The sequence below is a fragment of the Aptenodytes patagonicus genome, chromosome 7 (assembly GCF_965638725.1).
Source record: "Aptenodytes patagonicus chromosome 7, bAptPat1.pri.cur, whole genome shotgun sequence".
Taxonomy (NCBI): Eukaryota; Metazoa; Chordata; class Aves; order Sphenisciformes; family Spheniscidae; genus Aptenodytes; species Aptenodytes patagonicus.
In genome coordinates, this window is record NC_134955.1 from 56,992,479 (window position 1) to 57,018,154 (window position 25,676).

Sequence of the window (25,676 nt, forward strand, 5' to 3'; positions counted from 1 at the left end):
GAGTATTTAATAATGTTTAGGACTACTTTGGCTGCTGTGCAGTATTCATTCTAGCAGTGTCCTGTGCAGTAATTAAGAGCTCTAAGTGTGAATCATATGAATATTCAGGTTATGTTACTTTTCCTAATGCTTGGAAGTTAACCCAGGAAAGGAAATCTCCACCTCTTCTATTAAAGAAAAAAAAAGAAGAAAGAAGGAAAAAAAGGAGGGGAGAGAAAGAAATTGTTGTTCCATGGTACTAAATAGTAATGTCATGTAATACACACCCAAGAGTTTAACAAAACTGCAGTAGGACTAATTTAGCCAGTGCCTGCCTAATCCTCCATTAGCATACTATTATTTTTTTGGCCAGTGGGTATATTGCCTGTTGAGAAATAATGTGAATATTTATTCAGCAGTAATAACTGTTGCTGCTTGAGAGTTTTTTTTACTGTGTGTGAACATGCTTATCTAGAAAAGGATTTCAGGCAGATGACCACCCTTGGGATTCAATGAATTCATGTGTTGCATGTCCTATCTTACTACACGGCTGTACAGCAAGATTACTGTTTTTCTAATGAGATTCCAGTTTGAACACAGACACTGCAAACACATCACCGCCTCTCAGAAAATAGTACCTGTCTTCCGGAGTAGTTTAATGTACACATGGAACTAGTTTATTTAAGCAGCATTAGAGGTGCAAGTCTGCCTCCATTTGGTGCAACAGGCTAAGCAGTTTTTACCTGAGACTGTGCTAGTCTCCTAAGAACAGAGCCCAGTCCTCTTCCCATAGAAATCAGGGAGCGTTTTGCGACCCAGGTCAGAGGAGTAGGATCAGACCTCTTGTTTTGGCATGTAACTCGTGTTCGGTATTGATGACCCCAAAAAATGCAACTGCCACTGCATCTTGCTTATACAAATGGCATTTTAGGTCAAGATATCCCTTTTTAAAATAAGTTGAGATTATTCCTTTATGTTCCATTTGTGTGCTAAGAAGTTCATTTCAAACCAGGTTTTCTTTTTCTAAAGAAAAAAGATACTTAGTGTATGTATTTTCTGCAGGGACTATGGCTATGCTACTAACCAGGTAGTCACATTTTTGTGTATACATTTTTGATACGGCTATATTGAAATGCTATTTTTAGTGTTAGGGTGATGTAAGGGAAGCAGTGCTACGTTACCGGTACACAGCGAATTTAAACTGAAGCTAACTCTGCAATGGACAGTTATTACTGTGTATCTGTTGTTACTCACTACACTGATGTAAATTAAGGACGATTTCATTGAAATCAGTGAATGTAGGAGGTTTACTTTTCTCTAAATGAAATTCAAATCAGATCCATTAAAATTTATTTCAGACTAACTTGTGAAAGTATGAGCAAGCCCAACAATTAGTAACCACAAGCTGTAACCTTTTATCATTCCTTAGTTAGTTAGTGGTTAAGTTGTAGTAAAGCAGCATTTATTTAAAAAGAAAGAGAACAACAAATCTAAAATGTTTTTCATTTCACTGGCTTTGCTTACCATTGGTTGTACTATTTTCTTAACCTTGCAAGTTTTTGAAAGCTATGATATCCTAGTCTGATTTGCACTGATGGAAACTAGAAAAGAATGAGACCGGTTGCCATATAGAATATTGAAAATAATTATTACAGTAATATTATATTTAAAGTATGTAAGAAATGCTAAGTATACTGCAGATAGATGGAACTATGTGTACATCCTCTGTCGTGCTTTTGGATATTTTTTTTGAATGAAGGTCTATTTCTTATGGTTAGATTTTCCAATTAATTGCTGATGATGATCTGGAAATGCACTCGCTGAAGCTCAGACTCTCATGCGTGTGTTATGGCATTTAACGCAAAAAGGCAAGAAATCAATTCAGTTGTTTGTGCTGCAATTGACTGAATAGTAATTGAGACACAGGATATTGAAAGGTCAAAATGAGAAACATATCCAGAAAACTTCTTTGCAAATTATTTTCACAGGTTTTTAATTAAAATTTGGTTCATAATTAAATTATACCTTTTATTTCATACTTTAAATAATTTCCATGATCTGTGCATATCTTTGTGTTTTCGTTAAAATTACTGTATCCTTTACATACTATACTGCTTTTAAAAATCTAATTCAGTTCTTAAACGGCAGCTCCCAGAAAAGGTGTAGCCTGCAAGGAATAAAGTGATGGCCTCTATCAAGTATTAAGCTACAATTGGGATGAAGGCGCAATGTTTTGGTAAACAAGCTATTTCATTTGCTTCTAGTGGCCCGGCAACACTGTGGCAGGCAGCTGGGTGAACTGGGGAGGAGGCTTCCCCTGTCACTCAGTTCAGAGCCCACATGGGTGCCCTCTGCGCTGCCCTGTGGGAAGGCATCTCCTGGTGACAGTGGCTGCTGAGGCAGTCCGAGCACCCAAGGAGCAATGCGGGCACACCTCTGCTTCCAGCTCCCTTGTCTTCACTGCTCCCGACACTTGCAGGGAGATTCCTGGGAGATTTTTCTGCTTCGACTTCTTAAAGCCTGACAACCTGTGCCCACATCTTCCAAGTCCCCTGGGACCTCTGCTCTGCTTTAGGCTAGGTAGAGGACAGTAACTGCCCAGCACAGTAAGGAGCCCATCCGCCCTCACTGCCCTCCCTCCCTGCAGCACAGGCATCCACACCCAGCCAGAGAAAGGCATCGTTTCCCTAGCTTGGGCCACCACTTCATGCTTGCTGCAGCCCTCCCTCACCTTCTTCAAATGTCATCCTTCCACTTGGTCCTTTCCTACACCCTGGACTGGAACATATTGACAGAAAGGTCTTTTTTCTTCCCATTTGTCTTCCTGGGGACTTTCTCTTGTTATCAGTTCTCAGCAACACAGAGGAACCAGTCAAAGATCTGAAATGGGCTTCTGCCCAACCAGTTTCCATGGCTTGTTGCATCTCCCCATTACTTTGATGCCCAAGGTCTTGCAGTATGGACCCTGTCTGGGGGCTTGAAAATGGAGGGATGCTGCCAGTCTGATTTGGCTGCAGTAACCGACATGGTTTTGGCGGGACACCAGTTGTACCGTTTCCCCAGGGGATGAGGGCTGACTGGGTACTAGCTTGCTCTGGTCCTTAGGCTCACAGGACACTTATTTTCTCAAAAAGGGTAGTGCTACTATTGAAAGGATAGGAAGGTGGGAAGAGAAAAGATAAATATAAAATGGAATAGAAACAGATCATGTGCATTAGTCAGCCTTTTCAATGCATAATAAAAAGCATTTATAAGAGATTAAATTCAAGCCTTGTGTAAGTGAAAGAGATGTTGTACTTGCTTTCTGTAAGAGACTGAATTTTATCTAAGCAGCTTTGCATTTTCTAAAAAAAAAAAAAGGCACAAATGTTGACATCTACAAACCTACCTCTCCTACAATTTCTTTTAATAATCTGATGGCTTCTTCTTACATGCCAAACAGTTTGCTTTCATTTTAAAATCATCAGTTGTTGACTTGCTTCCTTTCTATGGTTGTTTTGTTTTATTGCTTTGCCCTTCAACTACCCTTCCCTAACAATTTTTATGATATTTGCTCCAATACAGAGAACTTCAGCACTGTTTGGTATTCCTACTTGTAAAAATAAAGTACAAAATAAGGCACATTAAAATATTAATAATTTGTTGTCACACTTTTTAAAGATTGTACTGTTGAGGACAAAAACAGACACCGGCAAGAATGTAAAGAGGCAAAAGTGGAAAAGATAAAACAACTACAGCTTATCATGTTGAAACAAATCTTTCTTTACTATATGTATGGTGAAATATGTTCATGTAGACTTAATAATTTCTTTGTAAGAATTTGGGAAATCTGTCCACCTCTCTTTGTTCCCTTAGTCTAAACATTCATACATTTTCCAGTATTTCATCACTCCCAAGCACTTACTCCCCCCCTAATCTTTTCTCTATCTATTTCTATATTTTTCATGTGCTATCTACCTGAGATCTTGTGCTAGCTTCCCTCTTTTATTTAGTATTTCATAAATCATTATACAAATTCAAAAGAAAAAGTAGTCTTTTTTCCCTTATGCCCTTAAATTGAACCATCTTCTTCCACAGGTTGGAAGGACTCATTGACAGACACACACACAACCTAGCTGTATTTAATTCCTCCTTTCTGTCACCCCATTTCATTCAGAAAAGAAAAAAGGAATATTGAAACACTATTTAACCTTATTACCACAGCTAGATGAAGCAGTCCCCCCTTGTTTCCCTGTTCCTATGTTACGTGACTCACTTCCTAAGCCAGACACTGTCTCTTTGGTACCTTTTACTTTTGCATGAATTAATGTACATCCCTATACACATGTAATTTCACACTCAGTTTTCTGTACTCTTATGATCCAGAGGTCAGTGTGTGATAAACCGTTCCTTAAAAAGTGACAGAAGAGTAAAGGCTCAGATAAGTTTTTAATCTAGGAAGGGAAGAGACTGAGAAGAGAGATAATGAATTTTATATACATAAAAGTTAGTTGCAACAAGGAATGGAGGAGATCTTTTCCGTGATCGTTGAGAATAGGACAAGAAAGAGTGTGTTTAACTTTGCAGCAATGGAGCTTAGAAATACCCTTTTTGTAGTTACAGTAGTGAGGCACTGGAATAAATTGCCTTTTAATGGAGTCTCCAGAAAGGAGACTTGTAAGCACTGGTTAGAAAGCCATTTCCCAGGACTAGCATATGTGTGATTGATCCTGCTGCGAGACAAGAGGTGGGTTAGCTCCCTTTCAGTCCTGTGTTTTGTCATTCTTCAGCACTTTGTTGCAAGCAAGTAAACTTGTGGGCTAAAGGAAGCAATGTTATATATGAGCAGTGACACACAACAAAATACACTATTTGCATCAACCACTGCTAGAGGAAACCTTGTTGCATTTATTCCTATCCAGGAACAAAGATGAGGTACTATGAGACATAGTCAAAAGAAATGTCCAAAAAGTCAGAAGAAGAGATAAAGGGAGAATCAATGATACCAAATTAATTACATAAACCAGTGACTATATAAATCAAGAAGAGTCTATGTTTATTATGTGTAGTTTTAGTGTGTTTTAGTGTGTTTAACCTATGTTAAGTATGTTAGAAGACTGCAGGAGACACATTTTCATGGAGCAGGTGAACTACAGGATCTCTTCCTTAGAAATATCCTACTGTATTACGTTGTTGGTAAGAGGCTAAATTACTTTCATTTACTAAATCAATACTGAAGTTCCCATATGTCTCTGTATGCTGTACTTGGGGGATTAGGAGTACCCAGTATATGCTCATATCAATAGACATATTGGATGAACTGAATATGTTCTGCTATCTGTTTCATATAGCAGCTCTGCTAACCTGATCTAATGGTCTTTCCTGAGCTTTGAATATATGTGAAGCATCTGGCTTTGCTAGGAAAATGAGGCTAAACTGTAGATCTTTGTTTATAAAGCATGAAAGCAGTGTGGTGGGGTTAAGCTACTGTCAGAAAAGTTACTCTTTTGCTTAAGATAACCTGTCTCCTTTTCACAAAGACACTGTGTTTGGCATTTAGACAACACACACAAGCTATGGGTTGGAGTTTTTCAAGGGGAGAATTAGATAATTCTGTTTGTTTATGTGACTGCAAGCTAAGGCCTTGCCCTTTAACTTGTCCTATCGCTATAACAGAAATAAAGAGCTGATCTAGCTCAGGTTTTTGACAGTAATCACGCATGAGCAGTTTGGCCAAGATCTGATATTGCACTTACTGCCAGGTCACAGGGAGAGAAATCTTGAGGTCTTTTCATTTCTTACATCTTACCTGTGCAACGGAAAGGCAGCTTAGTCAGTGCTGAACAAATGCCAAGATCTGACTAAGGATTTATCCAAAATGAGAGCACAAGAGAAATGTCTTGTTTTGGACACTGTGTTGTTTTGGAAATTTTTTTCAGGCTCTAGAGTCACAGAAGTCAGTGGAAGCCCTGCCACAAATTGCAGTGGTCAGGCCCTATTCAGGGTCCATCCACTTGCCATCAACCTTGCAGAAATCCTCTATGTCACTCCTATGGGGCCATGGATTGAGGTGCTCTAGGAGGAGCCCCTTGGAGCCAGCTCCAGTTATCCCATTTCTTTTATGGGCCAAAACTAAATGGCCTCGTTGCTGCTTCTCTCCTATGAGGAACTTAAACACAACATTGTCTAAAGCAATGACAAGGTTATGTCAGAGAGCTCCATTGTGCAGTCTCTGACAAAGACATCCAGGCAATTCCTCTGGATGGTGGCTTTGGTTTACTATGTGCCCTTTCAGCCAGAGAAGCATCTGCTCTGTCTGAAGTGCAGCATGATAAAGAGGTCAGAAATAAGTAATACATTTACCCCGTTATTTCAGGGACAGAGCTTAAGTGGCCACAGCTTCAACTGAAAACTCACTTTTGAACCCATGAGTTGGCATAACCATGGGAGTCGCTTGTCATTTTAATGACATCTTTGCAGCATGCCTGGAGAACCAGAGGGTTAACACAGCTTCGCTTTTCAGAAGGGAACTGCACCACTCTGGTTCACCTACCTCTCGACATGCCTGGGTAGGTTTTCCATGGCTGCGCCAGCCCCCCTGGCCCAGGCACCCCACGCGGGGCGGCGGCGGGGTGGAGGATGCCCTTTGGGGCTGCAGCAGTGTTGTCAGCGTGAAGCAGGGCTGCTCACCTGAGTCCTGCCAGTGCTGCACAGGGTGGGGGGAACAACCCACCGCCTCTCCGTGCTGCACTAGTGGGGCTTTCTCCTTTTCCTTGCAAAGCTCCCCTGCAGGGCAGCTGAGAGCATCCTGGGGAGGGTGAGTGAGCCCCGCGGGGAGGAGGGAGGTGGGGGAGACCATCCCCTCTCCCTGCTGCTGTTGCTGAAGCTGTGCCGGAGCCGTCGATGTGGCTCCCCAGAGTTAGTTGCTCAGCAACCAGAATCAATTAATATGCTTTGCAGAAAGTGCAGGGGAAGCCCGAGCTGCTGTCAGCAAGAAGGCAGGAGGCTGAGGGTGACTCAGGATCCCACTCCCGCCTGACACCCAGTCGGTCCCACCCCGTCCTCTCCAAACCCCCCGTTAGCCACCGTTCTTTATCCCTTTCTCCTTCTCTACAATGACTTAGAGCGTGTATCCCCAAATCCTTCAGGCAAGGTATCTCCTTGCTCAAGAACTCTCCTGCTTTGAGGGTTTTGCTTTTAGATCTAATTTGTATTTTGGGGTTATTTGTCAAGCTTTCTCCAACACTTTTCTAGAAATTCTAATATTCATGGTCTTTGGGAAGGGAAAGGGACAGCTGATGTTTTTATCAGATGGTTTTAAAGATTCCTCAGGATGAGAAGGGTTGTTTGGTAGCGCACAGTTGAGCAGCAGTAATGAAAATGCATCATGTGTGAACTGGGAAAGTTTTTGTCTCTTCCTTTATTACAGGTAATCAGCACTGCATATATGCGACCAAAGAGGTAGTACTGATTGTTGTGAAACACATAGATAATAGCATAAATGAGGAGTAGTTGGGCTTTTTTCTTCTCCTTTTCTGCATAGTAATTTCAGGGCTTCGGTAAGTTACTATTTTCTTTTTTTCTTTCTTTCTTTGATTTTCTTTGGAGTCCCTCTGATGACACCATGAATATGGGAATGAAGAACTTCTTGGAGCTGATTGGAAATGGCATTGCGGAGCTGAAACTTAACTGGAGGAAATATATCTCCTGAAGAAGAATATATAATGCATTGTAAGGATCTGACTTCTGGTGAAAAATTCAAGCCCAGAGAAAACTTGTCCGCTTTGTTAGGAAGAATGGGTTGGACAATTTTCTTCAATTCCAAAGGATATCTGAATGCCATGCTGAGCTTAATCTCTGCAGCATGCTCTGTGCTTCTCATCTCTTCCTGATGCACTGCATGGTAAGGCCTTTTTCCTTCCTTTTAATAATAACCATATTTCTGTTATGGTGAGAGGTAAAAATAATAGCAATAATCAAATGAAAATTGAAAAAATGTAGAAAGCTAACAAAAGAACCTTTGTTTGTATGGTTGTTTCCAGGAGCAAGTGTCCTGATTACTGCAGCAGCTTTGTAAGATCATTTCTGTCTTTCTCCCTTGCTTTGTGACAGTGTGTATGTGCGTGTGTGTGTTTGTGCACACCTGTGCTGTCATTTGCACTTGGACTGGAACATCAGTAGCTGTATTGTACATATTTCCATGGTAAAGAGGATGTTTAAGAATTTGCTTTGACATTTCTCTCTCTTTTTCCCTCCCTCCATTCCCCTCCTCCTGCCTCCTCTTTCTCTCCGTCTGTCTGTCTGTCTGTCTCTCTGGGGTCATGGTGCTATACCTTCCCTGCACCTCAGTCGTGCACTGACCACTAGAAGGCAAAAATAGAAGGTAAAAGAAATCCTGTATCAATGTAAGAATAGTTCTGAAAAAGTATTATCTGAGAAAATAAAAGCTACAGAAGGGTTTTGAACGTCTGCAAGATCTGCAGGTACAAAAGATTTACTTTATTTTGTTTCCCATGGGAAACAAATATCGAATGCAGACTTGGATGCTGTGTTTTAGATACAGTGGGAGGCAGATCCTTTTACACATGTCAGAAAGCCAAAAAATCACCACTGTGAATTACGACAATGTTACTCTTGATGACCCAAGTCATAAAATAAGCAAACCAGTATGAGATGTTCTCATATCAAGTAATTTTTGTCATGTATTATTGGGGAGTTGAGAATTATTATAAATAGCTTCAGTGGATGTTGCAAGATATTTTTCATTAACAGCTGTAATGTGCTTTCATCTTTCTGGATGAAAGGTGCTAGGGGAATGCAAGGTGATGTTATTAACTAACTACCCAACTTACCAAAATTTAGGGTCATTATCAGGAAATTGCCAAGCAGATCAGGAATTATATAGTGAGTTCACTGAGATGGAAGAACAAGTTAGTTTTCAGAAAGGCTGGTTTACTTGGATCTCTGTTTCAGAAATTAGGGTAGAACTAAAAAATGAAAGAGTGGTGATGTGAAATATATATATTTTCTTACGCATTCTGGTTGATCACTGAGTTTGGAAGAGGGAAAGTTGAGTGCCTCTTGAGGAGCAAACTGTGGTAAGGGCCTGCCCCCGCTCTGAGGGTAATCACTCACAAATCCCACTGCTTTTGATGGGTTAGAAAAGGACCAGGAGCAGGTTTGTGTGGCGGTTGTCACGGGCTGTCCAGCTGGGTATGAAGGTGATGGGTTCCTGGCAGCAGGTTTTGAGGATGAGAGGAATGCAAGAGCCAAAGCAAAAAGGCCAGGCCAGGCCACACCAGGACTCATGAACAAGAATCAGAGCTTAAATCCTATTCAAAAGATGGAATTTTGTGGTAGTTCCCAATACATCTCCTCCTTGTATGATGCAGGAGTCCCTAAGACAGTTTTTAGAGACAGAATGGTAATGCAGCTTTTTCAAATCACTGCAGGAGGAGGAAACAGAGATGATACAAACACTATTTATTGTCACACTATTATTCCTGTAGTGTGGCAATTTTTCAGTAGGGTTCAGAGGAACCAGCCTTGATTTTAGGAGTAAAGGTTCAAAATATGCATACATGTGCATTGAAGTAGATTTTTTATGTATTTTACCATCTAAAATGTGTGACTAGTATAAGAACCAATAAGGAAAACTGAGGAAGGACAACACAACCCATAAATGTAATCTTCCAAACTTCACTGTTGAAAGAAGCTCTTACTTGTGGAAGTAGTCCCCTCAGCTCTTTATGTGAACAAGGACTGCATCCTAAATTCAAGTTTCCCATTGCAAATCTCTCCTCACATCAGCAGTTCTATTTCAATCAATGGGACAAGTCGTATGAGTAAGAACTACTCGTGAATAAATTATGAAAGTTTTTATAAGACCAGGCTCTTTGATTGTCATGGCAACAGATTTATTAGGCTTCGGGCATAATTTGTATTTACCTTCTAAACAAAATCATTTTTCCTTTTACCCATGTGAATCCTTTTGCCTTGTAATTAGGACAAGAAAAATAGGTTAATTACATTCTTAAAGATCATGCAACTGTACAGATACATTGTTAATGAAGAGTTATCAGAGTATGCAAAAATTTACTGTTATTAGTGGTCTCCAAATCCAAGAGAAGTGTGTTCTTACTGGAATCATTCATTGCCTTATTTATTTTTCTGACAGTATTAACATTGCTACTAGGTATTGTCAATTCTTCCGGCAACTCATAAAAAAAAAAAAAAAAAAAGAATTCCTTTAAAATATCACTGAACTTATAAAAGTAATCACTATTATTAAGTTCAAGGATACTGACCAAGCTTTCTACTACATTAAATATGTTCATTTTTTAGTTAATACATGATGTTTAGCTCTTTAGTTGATCAAGGAACATATTTATCTTTAGGGTATAGAAACACAATATGAAGTCATAATTGTAGTAAGCTTCCTACAGAATATAGATAGATATTGAAATAGGAAGCATAAAATCATCTGGATTTTCTTTCCCTGTGCAATTTTGCATGCTTATAAATGCCTATATTATTAGGATATGTATTACACAACAAGTAATATTTCCTTCACTGTAATTTATAAAGAACAGTTTCTTTTCAGAATACAGTGCATAGGAATTTTTTTGCGCTAGGTTATGCATTATGGAAGAAAGAAGAAATATTAGAAAAAGCAAGCATAGCAACCTTTAAAATGTATCCAGTACACTAATGCAGCAATAGGTTCGTTTGTTTCTTTTATGAAACACATTAAACCACGACACCCTATAATAGCAATATATATGTAGCAAGAATAGTGGATTATTTTCTAAAGAGTGTGTGATTTTGAAAGAGAAGGTTTTGCACGATACAGGATGTTTGTTGTCTTTAGCAGACATTTCTGTCAATGATTTACTGTGACTTAGAACTCTTTCTTTAGTGACATTTTTAATCATTTACTTTAAACATTTGCACAACAGCTGTATTTGGCTTTCTCTGTCAATTCTAAAGCAAGTAAAATTAGTAATTCCCTTTTCTTTTAAGATACTATTCAATAAAGGTCTGATGCTGAAAACACATGTATTTCATTTCAGCCCATTGAACTGTTTCTTTAGATAAACTATGTGAATTAGAGCTTGAACCATCTGCATTATCAGGGAAGTTATACTGAACAGTGGAAATACATTCCACACTTACAGCAAGTATTTCTAGTCAAGAGAAATGTACTTTAATAATACAACACATAAGCAGTTCCTGGACTTGGAATGTCTTGAGCTGTCTTGATCCAAGATCCAGCAAAAACCTGATTTTTGAAAGGCCCGCAAAAAAACCCAAAACAAAACCAAATGAGTCTTAAACTTTTGTTGTTTAAACATAAATAGCCACAGAAAGAATATTTATCTGACAAGAAATTTCAGTACATCAGCATCTGTGTTTTTAATAAACCAGGATAAAAAATTGAAAAGGCATAATGTTTTTAAAAAATTAAAAGCTCTAAAAATCTATATGTATGCGAATACTGATTTCAAAATGACACAACATTTCATTTTAACATTTTTAATTAGACTTTCATTTGTTACAAAAAATTGTACTGAGATCTGTTTATCTGTTTTTCTCAGTGAAAATTTGCAACTCAATTTTTTTTTTTTGACAGGGAAATGTTTTGTTATATATTTTTAACTAGATCTGTTATAGCTGTCCCAATATTTATTGGCTCTCACAGGTCAGCTCTTTAATTAGAAGTTCTCTGAAGGGCCATCTTTAGCCCTACATGTTGTATAGCCCCATATTACTAATACTGAACAGCAGTTCTTACCAGGTCTGCGGCAGATGTAAGCTCTGATTGCGATTCCCTCCTTTAATTCTTCTTGTGTCTTCAACAAAAAGCAGGCATCTGTTTTGCTGAGAGTTTTACAGATACCAGAAGAAGTAGTTTCTACTACAAAAACCTTCAAGAGGCCTTCAAAAGGCATGCAGGCAAGGAGTAGAATTAATCAAGTATTAATATCCTTATTAAATAGATAAGGAACTGAGGAACAAAGAAACTGCCCAAAGCTATACTGGCAAGGGAAGAGTTTGGAATTGAACCCAAATGTCCTTATTCTCAGTTCACCGCTGTCCCTGCAAGGTTGCTCTTCATTTTGTTCATTTTTTTGCTTAATGACTTGCATTTGGACTTTTAAGTTAATACTAGTTGAAGTATCAAATGTGAAAGGGAATTATTGATGCGTACTTCCTTCCCAGTCTGAAACAGTTGTCCTAAAAATTCTTTTTTCTTTCCTGAGCCATTCTGTTTGAATGTAACCATTAATTATGTAATTGCTTTACTACACAGGGGAAGTATATCCTAGATTAAAGAGAGTATTACTAAATAGAAATATCCTAAACATGCCATACAGTTTCTGGGGGATGTACATGTGTATCTGTTTATGCTGTCAGGGTATAGGGATAGCTGTGGGGGTTTGTAATGGTTTTGAGGGCTCCTGGTAAGTGAATCAAATTTCAACACAGAAAAAAATCCAGTTAAAACGTAAAAAGACTGATGATTTGCTATCTAGAATTCACACAGGTCATTATGAATCCAGCACTTGTGCACAAAAAGATGACACAGAGAATATGGTACCTAACAGTGATTCTTATTAACCCCAGTATGCCTCCTCTGTCCAAGGTAATCTTTCAGCTTTTTATCCACTTTATGAAAAAGGAAAAGGCAGTTTGTACAAAAACTACTTAGCTGCTAAAATTACATCTGAAGTTGGGGAAAAATATCTGCCTTGGCATCTTACTGTAAGCCCAGGAAAATTTTGTACATGTCAAGAAGGAAAAAAACTTTTCACAAATGTACCAGAGTTTTGGAATGAGTTCTGCAGCAGAATATCCCAGAAGCTTAAGGGGTATCTGCCTCACCCTGGTCTATTTATACAGCTCTAAGTGTTACACACCTCTGGATGCTGACAGGTACCGTACTTACCCAATTACACAATGACATATTAATGTAGAAGAGTATGAAAGTCTGATTAAAAGCAGTACTTCCACTGGAAACCTCATCTCACTTGTGTTTTATTCCTGAGAAATGTTAAGAAGAGAACTTGAAATGCACCCTACTGCATCAAGTACACTATTTTTCCTGACATGAACTTTTTACTGGCTTACAAAGGAAAAGGGTTAAAAAGGAATGCCTTAGTCAGTATGTACTCCATTATAGTGAGCAATTACATATCTTGCTTCAGAATACTGTTCTCCAATGCACAGAGCTCAGGTCAGACAGGAGGATCACCCGCGCTCTATTTTCATCAGCAGTGATGGTGCACAGGGTCGTCCCCAGCCTACCGCAGCCCTCCATTCTAAACTAGACCTAATGTTATCTGTAAATATCACAAAAGAGGTTCTGAAAGGCTTTTCCAGTTAAGCTGGCAATTTTTCCATGGAATCTTGGATATTAGAACACACAAAAGTGTTTAAGTTCAAACACATGCTGGTGTTTAAGAACTTAACATATCATATGGCCTCTAGTTCTTTTTTAGACCAGGGGGACTAAAGGATCCAAATACCTTTGAGGATCTGAGCATGGGGTTTATAATATTTTTATACTTTCTACAACATTAATAGATCAGGAAAGTAAATCTAATGATTATAGTAGGGTAATTATTGAACTTTGACAAGTAAGGTGGTTTTTAGTTGGCTAAGAAACGTTGGAGAACCACGGAAGTCCATGAACATAAATAAAGAATTTCATTCATGGTAAGAGCCTCAGAAAAAAAAGGCCTGGAAAAAAGTTGATAAGCCAGAGAGATCAGTAAGCTTTGAGGAAATAAGAGATTGCAAAAAGGGTAAAGGATGTCTGGTACATCTCTTTATGAGAAAACAGAGTGGAAGAATGCCTGTTCCAGTTTTCAGCCAAGCTAGACAGAAAAGAATGGTGTGAGTAGAAAACAATGTGGTGTTTGTGAATATAAATTATGCCTTAATAGTTTGTTACACATTTAATGAGGATATTAATGCAGTGCATATTCTTAACTTCTGACTTCTGAAAATTTGGGACTTATCATTTTATGCATATGTCTTTAGATATTGAAGAGCTTCACTTTCTCCTCCATGTGAAACTGATATATTTGATGAGAAAAATTAGGACTTTACTTTGACGCATCCCAAAACCTAGCAATACTGTCTGTAAAGTGAGAGGTTACTGAACTATATTAAGGGTACCAGAAACTTTCCTTTAAGGAAGGCAAGTCTGATGCTTGAAAACAAAACCATTTAACTTTTTGGATGAGAAAGCAGATGGCAAGGGTGTTTACTAAGACCTGTGACCTGTGTGTTGTTGGAATTTCTTTTTTACTTTGTGCCTAAACCAAAAACTGGTTGAAAGGTTTTTGTTCAGATATTCACAGCAAATGTGACTTTTTGCTGAATATAGAAGCAGTACAAAATGCTTAGCAGGAGAAGGTAGGATTTTGGAAGGGCTTTTAAAGCATTCTTGAAAGTGGCTCTTAATGGATGACCACAATGGCCCTTAGGATAGTATTGTTTCTGTGTTGCTGAGCATAGTACTTGTTCTCTATCTGTATTAATCAAAGCTAGAAAACAAAGCTTTCCTTAGGAAGAGTCATCCGTTTCACTGATGTCGTATCCATTTGTTTTGGGTTCCTGTGTTTTCTTTCTGTAGCAAATGCTTCACGTTGCATCAAAACGCTCTGGAGCTTGGCACAGCTGGATGCGTTCTCAAAACACTGCTATGGAAATGTGTGACTATCTACATTGTACCTGCTCCTTTGGAGCCACTCTGAGATATTGTTAACTCAGTATAAAGGGAACAGCATCTTTGACATGACTTCGTTTAATGCTCAGAGTGTTTCAATGTGTCATGTCACTGGGAACATCCTGAGTGTGCAATGTGATGTACCTTGTAATATGGTTTTAATATCGCTAGCACATCAGAGCTGATTGAGGAAGGGTTGGTCTGTTAATTCTGCTCCTAATTGTTATCCCTCAAATTCTGCATCTGTTCATGTGCTTTCTAATGGAATTGTAAGGGATCACAAGGTATCTTTGGGTCTGGTCATTGTCCCCACCCTGAAAACCATGCAATGGATGTTTAATGCAGAAGGGCCCACAGAGCATCTGCTCCATCCATTCATGCTCACCACAAAATAATTCCAGTCCTCCTCACTGAATTTTAGTAAGCTAGTAAAAGACCACAAGTCACATCTGCAATGTTTCACAAGAGGAGATAGATCAAAAGCATCACTAAAGCGTTATATTCCTTTTTGGGGAAAAAAAAAAAAAGGTAAGTAGACCATGCCTAATGATACAGAGAGAATCCTACAATAGTTTTGCTGAATCTGCCTCCAAATTAATTTGTGATTTCTCATCCAGCTTTCAGTTGATTTATGAGTACATGAAGAAGGCACACCAAATGGGCATCACAGGGATTTTAACATCAGAAACACTAGTGCTCCCTACCTCACAACCTGTTCCTACCCACAGCCCTTCTCTGGAGCCTCACACGGAAGTGCAGCATCTCCCTGCAGAAGTCAAGTTGCATGTGAAGAGAGAAACAACCTTTCTGGATCCCTGCAGATTAAGCATGGGAGTAGTACAGAGTGAATATGATGCAAACAGACAGGATCAATAAGCAATTTCCTTCATAAAACTGAGGAGACCTTCCTGACATCAGTTTATCCCCTCTTTAGGGATAAATCCCAAACATTTTTACCAAGTTACAACACATGAATTACTATATATCTTAAGAATCCAGTGGCATGTCTTCCTTGCCCACACATCTCTAGCAGGTGCCTGTACAGATGCATCTTCCCTTGACCCTTTTTGTGTCTATCCCAGTCCATTTGGACACACGTCACTAACCCCCATGACAGTGTATCTGGGCACATCCATCCATTGCATGCATGTATGAACTGAGCCTCTCACCCCTTTGGTGCATACATGCATGCCCCTCCTGCAGAGAGACACAGCTATGGGATCACTCCCTGTTGGGCCTCTCCAGGGACCTGATCTCCCAGTCCCCTGTAGCTTATGGACAATTCCTCAGCCCTCGGTGATAGTGCTAAGAACAGACCCCTCAGCTGCATAAATGATGTGTGCACAAATGATGCCTCCCAGGTGATTAAACAAAAGAGCCATCATGGCCTCATGGGCCATGGCCATGTCCCACTTTCTCTCTTGGTCTATGAGCTCTGTCAGTATGATCTTGTGGGCCATATCCATCACAGATCCTTACCGTTCCTCAGTGCAAAGCCCAAGCCTTGTGCACAGGACTCAACTTTCACCCATGTGTTAGTATATGATGACTGCTACTGCTTTTAGAAGCAGATCCCACTGAAATACAATGAGTTGAGAAGCTTTGGATAGCTGTTTGGATAAGGAAATTGCAACCAGGTAGGACTTTTCCACTTCAGCTGCTTGATTTGCTTTACACTTTGGCTGTGAAATGCAGTGCTTTGCACATGAATGCGCCTGTGTCCTCTGTGCTGGGGTGAGAGCTACCATCCTACTTGGGATTGTCACAGCTGGTGTGAATTGAAGAGGATCCAGGAAATCTGCACTTAAGAAAGTCCCCATAGCCTCGGTTCCCCACAGACACAAATGGCCGGGCCAAAGCTGCTATCTCCTTCACACTTCTTTTTCTTCTGGTCTGGAGGTATGAAGTCCCACCCCCTCCTGTGCTTTTATAAGATGTAAAGATGCTGGGTTCTCCTGGATATCAGGTTACAACCACTGCGTGAATCAGCTTCCAGATCTGTTCATCAGGGCTACTGAACCTTGCTAGTGTGTCCCAAGGTGAGGATTAATCTGTTAGTGTTTGTAAAAAGCTATGTAAATGATCTGTATCATGCTGACAGGTCAAGTACTGCATTGCTCACTGGCTGCTCCTCCCGATAGTTTAAGACATATGCCAAACAATGTCTACACTTTCAGATGGTGTTCACTGATGTAGCTTGACTGGCTTAACCCTCTTAGGATTGGCCCTACTTCTTCTAGCTTACTGATTGGGTGCTACAGCACAAATACACAAGGCTGATGCTTTTTCACATAACCTAGAATACAATAAATACATCGATTTATGCTTGTGCAAGACCATGAGCTCAAAGGAAACCTCTTGGATCTATTATAGCACATGTAAAATTCAGGTCCTGAAGGACACATGGAAAGCAACGAGGCTGAGCAGAGCTCGGTGCTCTGCTTGGCTGTGGGCAAGAGGCAGCAGCAGAAGCTGCTTCTGCGAGCTGTTGGCAGGATTTGGCCCTGCTGCACCCGCAGGAGCTGCAGGTGCTCCGAACGGCCACGAGGCTCAGCATGAGCCTCTCTGAGAATGTGAACCCTACCCAAGAGGAGGGTATGCTTGAAATTTGGGAGCCTTTTCGTCCTGTGCTTATCACATAGATTGCAGCTATTATCAGTTATTGAGATCAGGGCCTGACAGTGGTAGATACTGTACAAACAGTAAGAGAAACAGCCTCTTCCAGAGAATTAAATTCTAAGTGAATGCAACTTCCATAGCTGACTCTGTAAGCATACAGAACAACAGAAGGTGGCCAAAAGGTGAGTAACTAGTTTCACTGGCTGCTTTACCACATGCCTGGTCCCAGTTATCAGCATTACATGTGGATTTTTATGTTGATTTTTGGTATGAATGATTGATACTTTCATTATATTTAATGCTTTTTGTAGTGAAGATCATTTGCTGCTGATCTTTGCTGATGTCTCTGTGGGTGTATCTATACTTTTCCTTAAATACCTAAGCTAGAAAGCAATGCTGCAGCATGAGGCAGGGGCTGTTCTCGGTACAATCTGTTACTAAATGAGTAGGACAGCCAAAAGAAAGGGACTTTCTGTGAATCTTCATTGTCACATGGTCCTCTTCTTTGAGGCTACAGGAGCTGATAACTTACTATTATTTTCAGGGGCTAACACAGGGATATGGGGTCAATACATATGCTAGCAATTTGGGTGATTAAGTTATGAAAAAGTATTTTTTGTTTCTGCCACTATTGCTTGTCTGGGCAACTTTTGTTTTCAAAGCCTAATTCAGTACCTGGTGGAGTCAGCGAGAATTGTGCCACTGATTTCTTCCACAGCTGGGTCACACCACTGGCTGGTTTCATCATCACCACACGTACAAGTTGCTGTGGTAGAAAATATGAACAGACTGTGGCTTTGCTTTTTGTTTCTTTACCTGAAACTTTCTTTCTTTTCCTGCTTCAGACATCTATCTGCCACATACTTAGGGCTTCAGCAAATGTTCAGGGCATATCTCTGTGTCTCTACACAATATCTTTGCATGCAGATCTCCACTGGTATTAGCAGACCTGCTCTGCAACTGGGTATCTCCAAGATTTAGTACGTCTTGTTTAGTTTCACTCAAACAGCCTGTTTGTCAGCCACAAAAATCCATGAGAATGATTGACAATGAAAGGAACTGATTTCTTCTTCCTCCTCATAAAATGACTGCATACCTCCATTTAGGGTATTTATTTACACTTGTACTAAACAACCTGTATAAATGTACCCAGCTGGCATTGATCTAGCTGGATTAAGTAATAGGCAGAGGGAAGATGGTAGGGTGTGGGGGGTTCGGGGTGCATCTAATGGATGTAACAGGACTGTGGCTGTGGTTTCAGGTAGCTGCTCCTCATGGGGGGTGCAGGCCCTTGTACTTTCTAGGAGACATCTGCTCCCACCTGGCTATGTTGGAGCTACCTCGGCACAGTCATGTGTGCAGCAGTCCTTTAACTGCAGCACAGATATAGCTGATGTCAGTTATAAATGACTGCAAGTTGGAACAGGAGGAATTTATAAGCCATGTTTGGGAGGTTTTAAATACCTTGTTTACTGTGCTGTTAAAAAAAATGTGTAAAATTATAACAAAATAATGAAGACCAAACATCTGTAAATCTTCCTTTGATGAGATGCCTGGTAACATTCTAGTGTTTACAGTTTTGACAGCAAAATGACATAGAAAAAACCCCAAAATTAGCATGTACAAGAAGTCAGGAATGAGAAAACAGAAGGAAGGCAACAGAGACTTGTGCTAACAGAGGGATTATGGCTCTTGAGAGAGGGCAATGTGCCATCTATGAAGAGCAGTCATTTTTGCAAATCTCTGTTTTCCTGGTTAGCAGTTATCACCTGGCAACAGCGAGGGAGAGGCAGCCCATACAGTGCTTTGACAAGGTGGAAATCATGTGCTTTAATGGAATGTTTGGTAGCTCTGCACAGCATCCTCCCAGCAGCACATACCTGGGAAAAGAGTGCTAATGAGCAGGGAGGACAGAGACGCAGTTTCTCAGAGCCAGGATTGTTTATGCTGACCAACTTCCCAACTGCAAAGGGTGTCCCCATGGGACCCCAGGGGCCCTAGCGCCCCAGTCCCCACCTGGTGCTTTGGCCACTCAGACATCCTTCCTGTGATAGGCAACAGCGTACAGCAAAAATGTTATTGCAAGTGCGGTGTGGAAGAGTTTGTTCTTAACTGGTTGTGAAGTGTGTGGAGGGTGGCACAGTCATCACGCTGGTAGAGCATGGTGTACGTGCAGGTATCTATGAGAAAGCTATTCTGTCCTTAATTATTTGCAAATACCTACATGTGGTGAAGTGCTACGCATTTGTATATCGTGCACATTTTCTCCTCAGTAATGTTTACTTTAGCCCCAGGGAGAGAGCAGAGAGCATAGCCCGTGACCAGAGCAGACGACTTCATCAGAGGAGGGAAGTTCTAGCAGGGAGTGCAGCTACTGTATACCCTTGACTGATGAACGGTACGTCTCTATCGGGGAAGGTCGTCCTCTTCAACCGAGTACGCAGCTTTGGGAGGGACGCACATGGAGCGGTGAGGGAGGAAGGGGACACCCGCCTAGCCAGCCAGATCAGCCGAATCAACCCTGGCGATCAATGGGGTGACAGATGTCGCAGCCAGATCGCCCTCACATCCAAGTTACCCAGCCTCACTGACAGACTTTTATGAAGGGTTTCCCAAGGCCAGGCTGCAGCAGTGCATCACTACAGATATGCTTTTGACATTTGTAGTCCAAGAAGCAGCAGTATTCAAAGTAAAACACCACCAGTGGGTTTCCATAAGAAGCCTGATTCTTGGATTATTTGTGGGGGTTTGAATGTAGCTATGAGTTGTACAACTCTAAGCTTTCTTTTGGAAGGATTCCACCAGCCTACATCCATCTTCTCTTCCCCCCTACCCGAGCACAGTGAGCCACAGCAATGCTGCTTTGCTCTGCAACCTACCTGCATCCACCCCCTGACAGTGAGCAGCTCCTGCTTTGGCTTGAACCCTCCAAGCAAGCTCCAGTGAAGAAAGGACTGGAGAAAGGACGTAGGAATTGGGAGCAACTGGAAGAGAGTCATGAGCTTGGGAAGACAGACTTAGGAGTCCTCTGAAAGCTTTCTTTCAGAAATAAGCCAAAAAATGCTGCTGGCCAAACCTTATCTTTCTGAAAATTTGACAGAATTAATTTCTTTTCCATAAAATAGATTATCCTTTTGGAAAAATAACTGGAGTCTCTCGTACTAACCCATGCAGAATAGATTGTTCAGTTTTCCTATGGCTGCTGCCATAGGTTCTAGTCTGATTATAGGCATGAAATGTAGGCAAGTGTAATTACGATGCAGGCAGATTTATGTGTCTCCAGAAAGGTTTTCAAATAACAAAAAGAATATAAATATTGGATCTATGGAAAGAAAATGTCCATTATTAAAATCAACCCACAAGCTTGTGCTATGAAAAGGCTTTCTTCTTCAACACAGCTGTCAGCCCCGCTGAGATTTTAAATTGGAGTTTGTCTAGTGTAACTCTCACTTTCTATTTAAAAAGCAAAGTCAAAAGCATTAAACTTTTGTCCTGGGTTTTTACAATACAGGAAAGCTAATATAATTGCTGTACTAATGTAGAGTTACGAGCTTTTATGCTCTCCAGTTTTTGGCAAAGAAAAGTTACGTCTTTTGATTCATGGAATAAGACATTTCTCTATTTAAATTTGCCATACGCTTTCTCTTCAGGAAAAAATCTTCATCCCTTCCTCTCCTCTGGACCGTTTGGCATAGCTCTTTGGTTTGTAACTGCCTGTGCTTCACTCGAGAGCTGGCTGCATTTCAGTCACCAGTCACTGTGCAGAGTTTCTGTGTGAATTATTGGAGTGTGCTTGGCATCTGGAGATCTAAGGAATTGAAAAGTATGGTTCAAATGTCAGACTGCAACTTGAAAGGCTTCCAGAGATGCAGAGCCAGCTCTGTGGTCTGACTGAGGCAATGCCCATGCCAAACGCAACAGAAAAAGTCTCTAGGTGACAAAAGGATGTCCCCTGTCAGACCCGTGACATGGGCAACATGGCTTCCAGCTTCAGCATAAAAAAGAGTGGTTTAGAGGGTGACACAAAGTCCCAACTGTGTGAGGAGAACAAGGATCGGACATGTTACCTGTGTCAGTGATGTTGGGAAGAAGCTAAGGACTGATAGGATAAACAAAATAGGACTTAGCTTGAGTTCTTAAGTTAGACAGGCTTGTGTGAATGCAATTAACCGGCTGGGAAGTCTTTGGAGAAAAACGACTTCAAACAAGGAGAAATCTTTGGAAGGTTGCTTCTGTATCAGGAGGAAATGGAGAGGAATTTAGTTTAAGGATGTTTTTCTGAGTTGCGTTAATTTATTTTCAATCATCATTGGCATTGACTAACACTGAATTGACAGGACAGTGTAATTATTAATGCTTTATTCATCTTCTTCTTTAGCAAAATAGTATGTATAATAGCAAAAAAAGGGAAAATTGCACATTTTATTTGGTTTTTTGTGCCCCTCCTTGGAGTCTCTAAAGCCATAGATCAATTGCTAGTGTTTAGTGATGTCCTGCTCAAAAGTGTAGGGCCTGTGGGTGGGTCTTCTATGGCTGACACTTGTACAGTGCATAACCTAAGATGACACTGATCCTTGCAGCCTTATGGGAATAATATTTTCAGGAGGATGAATTGTTCTTGAATGTTTTCTTCAATGTACGGTGTTACATGCCCAAACATTTTTTTCATCATCTTGAGCGTATGTCCTACATTTCCTCTCTGCTCTTTTCATTGCATGGTTTTGATTGTAGCCAACAGCAAAGGTCAAAAGACATTTTACTGTTTCTATTTCTATGTTTCTGTTAAACTGAATTAAATTGTTGGTGCTGCAAAGTGACTTGTTAAAAAGCTTACGCTGCAAGACTTCAACTGGTATAAACTGAAGCTGAGCTGCATCAGCTTAAACCAGATGGTCCAGAGAGACAATGTGGTCCAAAGAATAGGGTACTGATCTGGAAATCAAGAAAAAGAGTTCGGTTCTCTGGAGCTTCAATGGGCAGCTTCATGAATTTAGATAAAGTTTTTTATCTTGCTTTGCCTCAGGTTTTCTGGATGGGTCATAGAGTGACGCTGTATTTTAAAGCACTTTGCACATTCAATTTTTCAATCACGTAGTATTATTCGTTTCACATCTAACATCAGTCAGTACAACTGCCTGTTTAATTTACATTACGGATAGGTTCTGAAATCATAATATCTAGGAATGCTATGGTGTCACTGAATAGGTTAATTATGTTTACCAGTGTCTGTGAGTATTCACTAGAAGGTATCATTTCTCAGCCCACAATTGAACCAGCACTGAGTTTTGCCCATTAAGCAGCCTTCCATTTCTTTCCTATGTAGTAAAACAAATCCAATAGTTTTCTTAGAGTATAAATGATTCCTATCAGAATTTTCAGGTTAACCTGAACTAATATTTAGTTCAATCTTTTAAATTAGCCCTCAAATGGCCTTTGGAGAAGTTTGGCCCAAGTGTCTTCTTTCTTTTTTTTTTTTTTTTAAATCCCAGATATGTGACCCATGCAGGATCTTCAATTTTTTCTATCTGTTAGAATTGCCTTAAATGTAATGAACTGGCAATACCTGAATATCTCTTCTATGATTAGTGCTCATTTCCCAATTTTGCTTCATGAGGAAAGTCCTTTCTATCACCAGAACCTGAAGAACATTGTTTCACTGCAGGGCTGACGTCTTCTGTGGCTTTTAAATGGTCCATGACCACAAGCTTTTTTTTTACTGGTATGCTCATTTCTCCCAGTCACCTCACCCCAGCACTCCTTGATCCTGTCTTACGGCATGAAAGGGGAAGAAATGGACAAACATCTCCCTAGAGGACCATTTGGCTTTAAAAATACAAGTAGAGCCAAATAGATACTTTACAAATGTGAGCGAAGTATCTTAACTGAGAAAGCATCAGTCCTATAGAGATGGTATGACAGCTGCTGAATAGAAAACAGGTCTGTGTGAACACACAGAATATCTTGGGCAACAATTCAATTTGAAAATTAAGTTGAAAGAAACATTACCAACCTACTGTTTCTAGGCATGTTGCTATTCATTTACTTATCACACCAGTTCAGTGGGACTCAGTGCTCTCCCTGTGTGTTAGAAGGACTCTGGGACTTACACACAATCATTTCCAATGACCAATTTTGCATAATACAGATACTATGAATATTTTATTTATTATTAGCAGCCTCTTTATTGCCAGCAATATTTTTAAAGAATCCATTATATGTTAAAAAAATCAGGGTTAAATTTGGCTCTCTGTTCGGGGGCATAAATCCAGATTAGTTTTCCTTTTAACAGTAATTTTACTCAAGGTTTTGTGAACGGAATTTGACTTGGTGTCTGTTGAAGAAAAATGTAGCAAAATATACATTCCTCTCCCTAAATCCTTAAGAAGAATTACCAATATGTTACTGAACACTCTTAATATAAGAAAGCAGTGAAATATTTTCAGTTTTGTGGCTATGCTCTTGGTCTTATTCACATTTTATATGGGCATTGTTTTAAATTACTGGCACTACATTAGAGTATGTCAACATGCATCATATAAACAGATACAATTTACCATGACCTTGAGGCAACATGATGTGTATGTTGCATTACATTAGCTATCAAAGTACATTCCTTATATAGTACAGTACCCACTGCAGGCAGAGAAGAACATGGATTGTTAGGCATACTGTGTGGAGTTGGAAGACATATGCAAATAATCTCTCCAGATCTATAGCCACATAATTTGTATCTTTTTAAAGAGAATAGGAATAAGCTATAGGAAAAAAAAAAAATCCAAATGGCTTTGCTCCGTATGCAAGGTGACCTCCTTTGCTGAACACTGGAAACCTCTGAACATCAGGAAGCGCGTTACTGTGAGAGTGACCGAGCACTGGCACGGGTTTCCCAGACAGGCTGTGGAGTCCCCAGCCTTGGAGATATTGAAAAGCTGTCTGGGCATGGTCCTGGGCAACCGGCTGTAGGTGGCCCTGCCTGAGCAAGGGGGTTGGACCAGGCGACCTCCAGACGTCCCTTCCAACCTCAACCATTCTGTGACTCTCTGATATCCACAACTCACAATAGTGAGCACTTATAGCAATGCACCAGTGCACAGGGCTTAGGAAATCCAGCTCTTCCCATACTCCTTTCTTCACTGCCATCCTGATGGCCTTGCCAGAGCATTTGGTGAGTTAATTGCAACCTTTTCACTCCCGAATCCCACTTCTCTGCTGTGCCACAGAACTCTACCCCAAGCCCTGAAGAGGAGAGGTGTCACCTCACTCGTGTGTTTTCCCAAATGTGCTACTCCCCATACAGCCAGCATGTTTCCCCAGGAGTGTGGGACCTGCACAAGTGGAGCTGCCGCCTCTCCCGCATGCTGTGCTTGCTCTGAGCACAAGCTAGAGGGGCAACTGCTCCTGTGGATCGAGGGCCTGGCTCTCCTGGCTGTGCTGGGTTTGTGCAAATTGACCTTCAGCAGCTCATTTCAACCTTCTGTTCTTTCCTCCTCCTTCTCATACTTTGTACTGTTGTAATTGTGTAAGCTGCTTGGGCTAGGTATCATTCTCGCTATCTGTGTCTGGTTTCTAGCCCAGCCGTCAGCAGGGGTTGCTGTGTGCTGCTGCAATATAAATGACTAATGATGATGATAAAAGGTGTGGGAGTTGGTTGCCTGGAGTGTTATCCTACTTTGATAACTTTTTTTTATAAACTAGCTTCTTCCCTCAAATTATCTGTTATTTTATCTTATTAGGTCTAATATTTTAAAAGTGCCAAGGGATTTTCGGCTGCCTCCATTTTTGAATTCTTATCCCAGGACTTTGAAAGAGGCTTTGAAATTTTCAGAGTTTGGATGGTGTTGCTGTCACGGTGCCAGTAGCCTTCAGCGTGAGTTGCAGGTTATTGGCACCTTTAAGAGTCAACTGCAACTGTGTCCTGAAAGAGGCATTCAATAGGGAAATGCTCTATTTTTAAATTTGGGCTGATATAGGTAATAATTACACACAAAACAGTATGTGAAAAGAACATTATCAAGGTTGCACAGCTCAGCACTTGAAGCTAAGAAATGCTGCAAGTAAAATTGTCTCTACTCCATTAATTTGCCACCTTGCACAGGTGCATCAGTCATGGACTATTTTTGCCCAGGATCTGAGTCTCGCTTGGTGCGCATAATAGATGACACAGTTCATGAGTTCAATACTTGATTTTCTTTCACTGTTCAGTGCATAGCTCAGACTCTGCTGTGAAGGCAAGATTATTTCCTGCTGGGGCATTCCAGGGTGTCCCACCATGCAGGTCCTTGCCACCTGCAAAACTGACTTATTTCCATTTACAGCATCTTAATAGCAATTCTGGGTATCATTATTCCCTAGGACAGCTGGT

At 40.5% G+C, this 25,676-nt stretch overlaps 1 protein-coding gene across 8 annotated transcripts in view; it reads left to right on the plus strand.

Moving 5' to 3' along the window:
• Positions 1–25,676, plus strand: part of TUNAR (transmembrane neural differentiation associated intracellular calcium regulator) — a 177,344-nt gene that overhangs the window by 132,585 nt on the left and 19,083 nt on the right. For 6 of the 8 annotated variants that reach the window (XM_076345382.1, XM_076345384.1, XM_076345383.1 and 3 more), the window contains one exon: positions 7,567–7,861. In XM_076345382.1, the coding sequence (XP_076201497.1) occupies positions 7,823–7,861 (39 nt within the window). In that variant the 5' untranslated portion in view covers positions 7,567–7,822. The other 2 variants (XM_076345386.1, XM_076345387.1) reach the window with 2 other exon arrangements.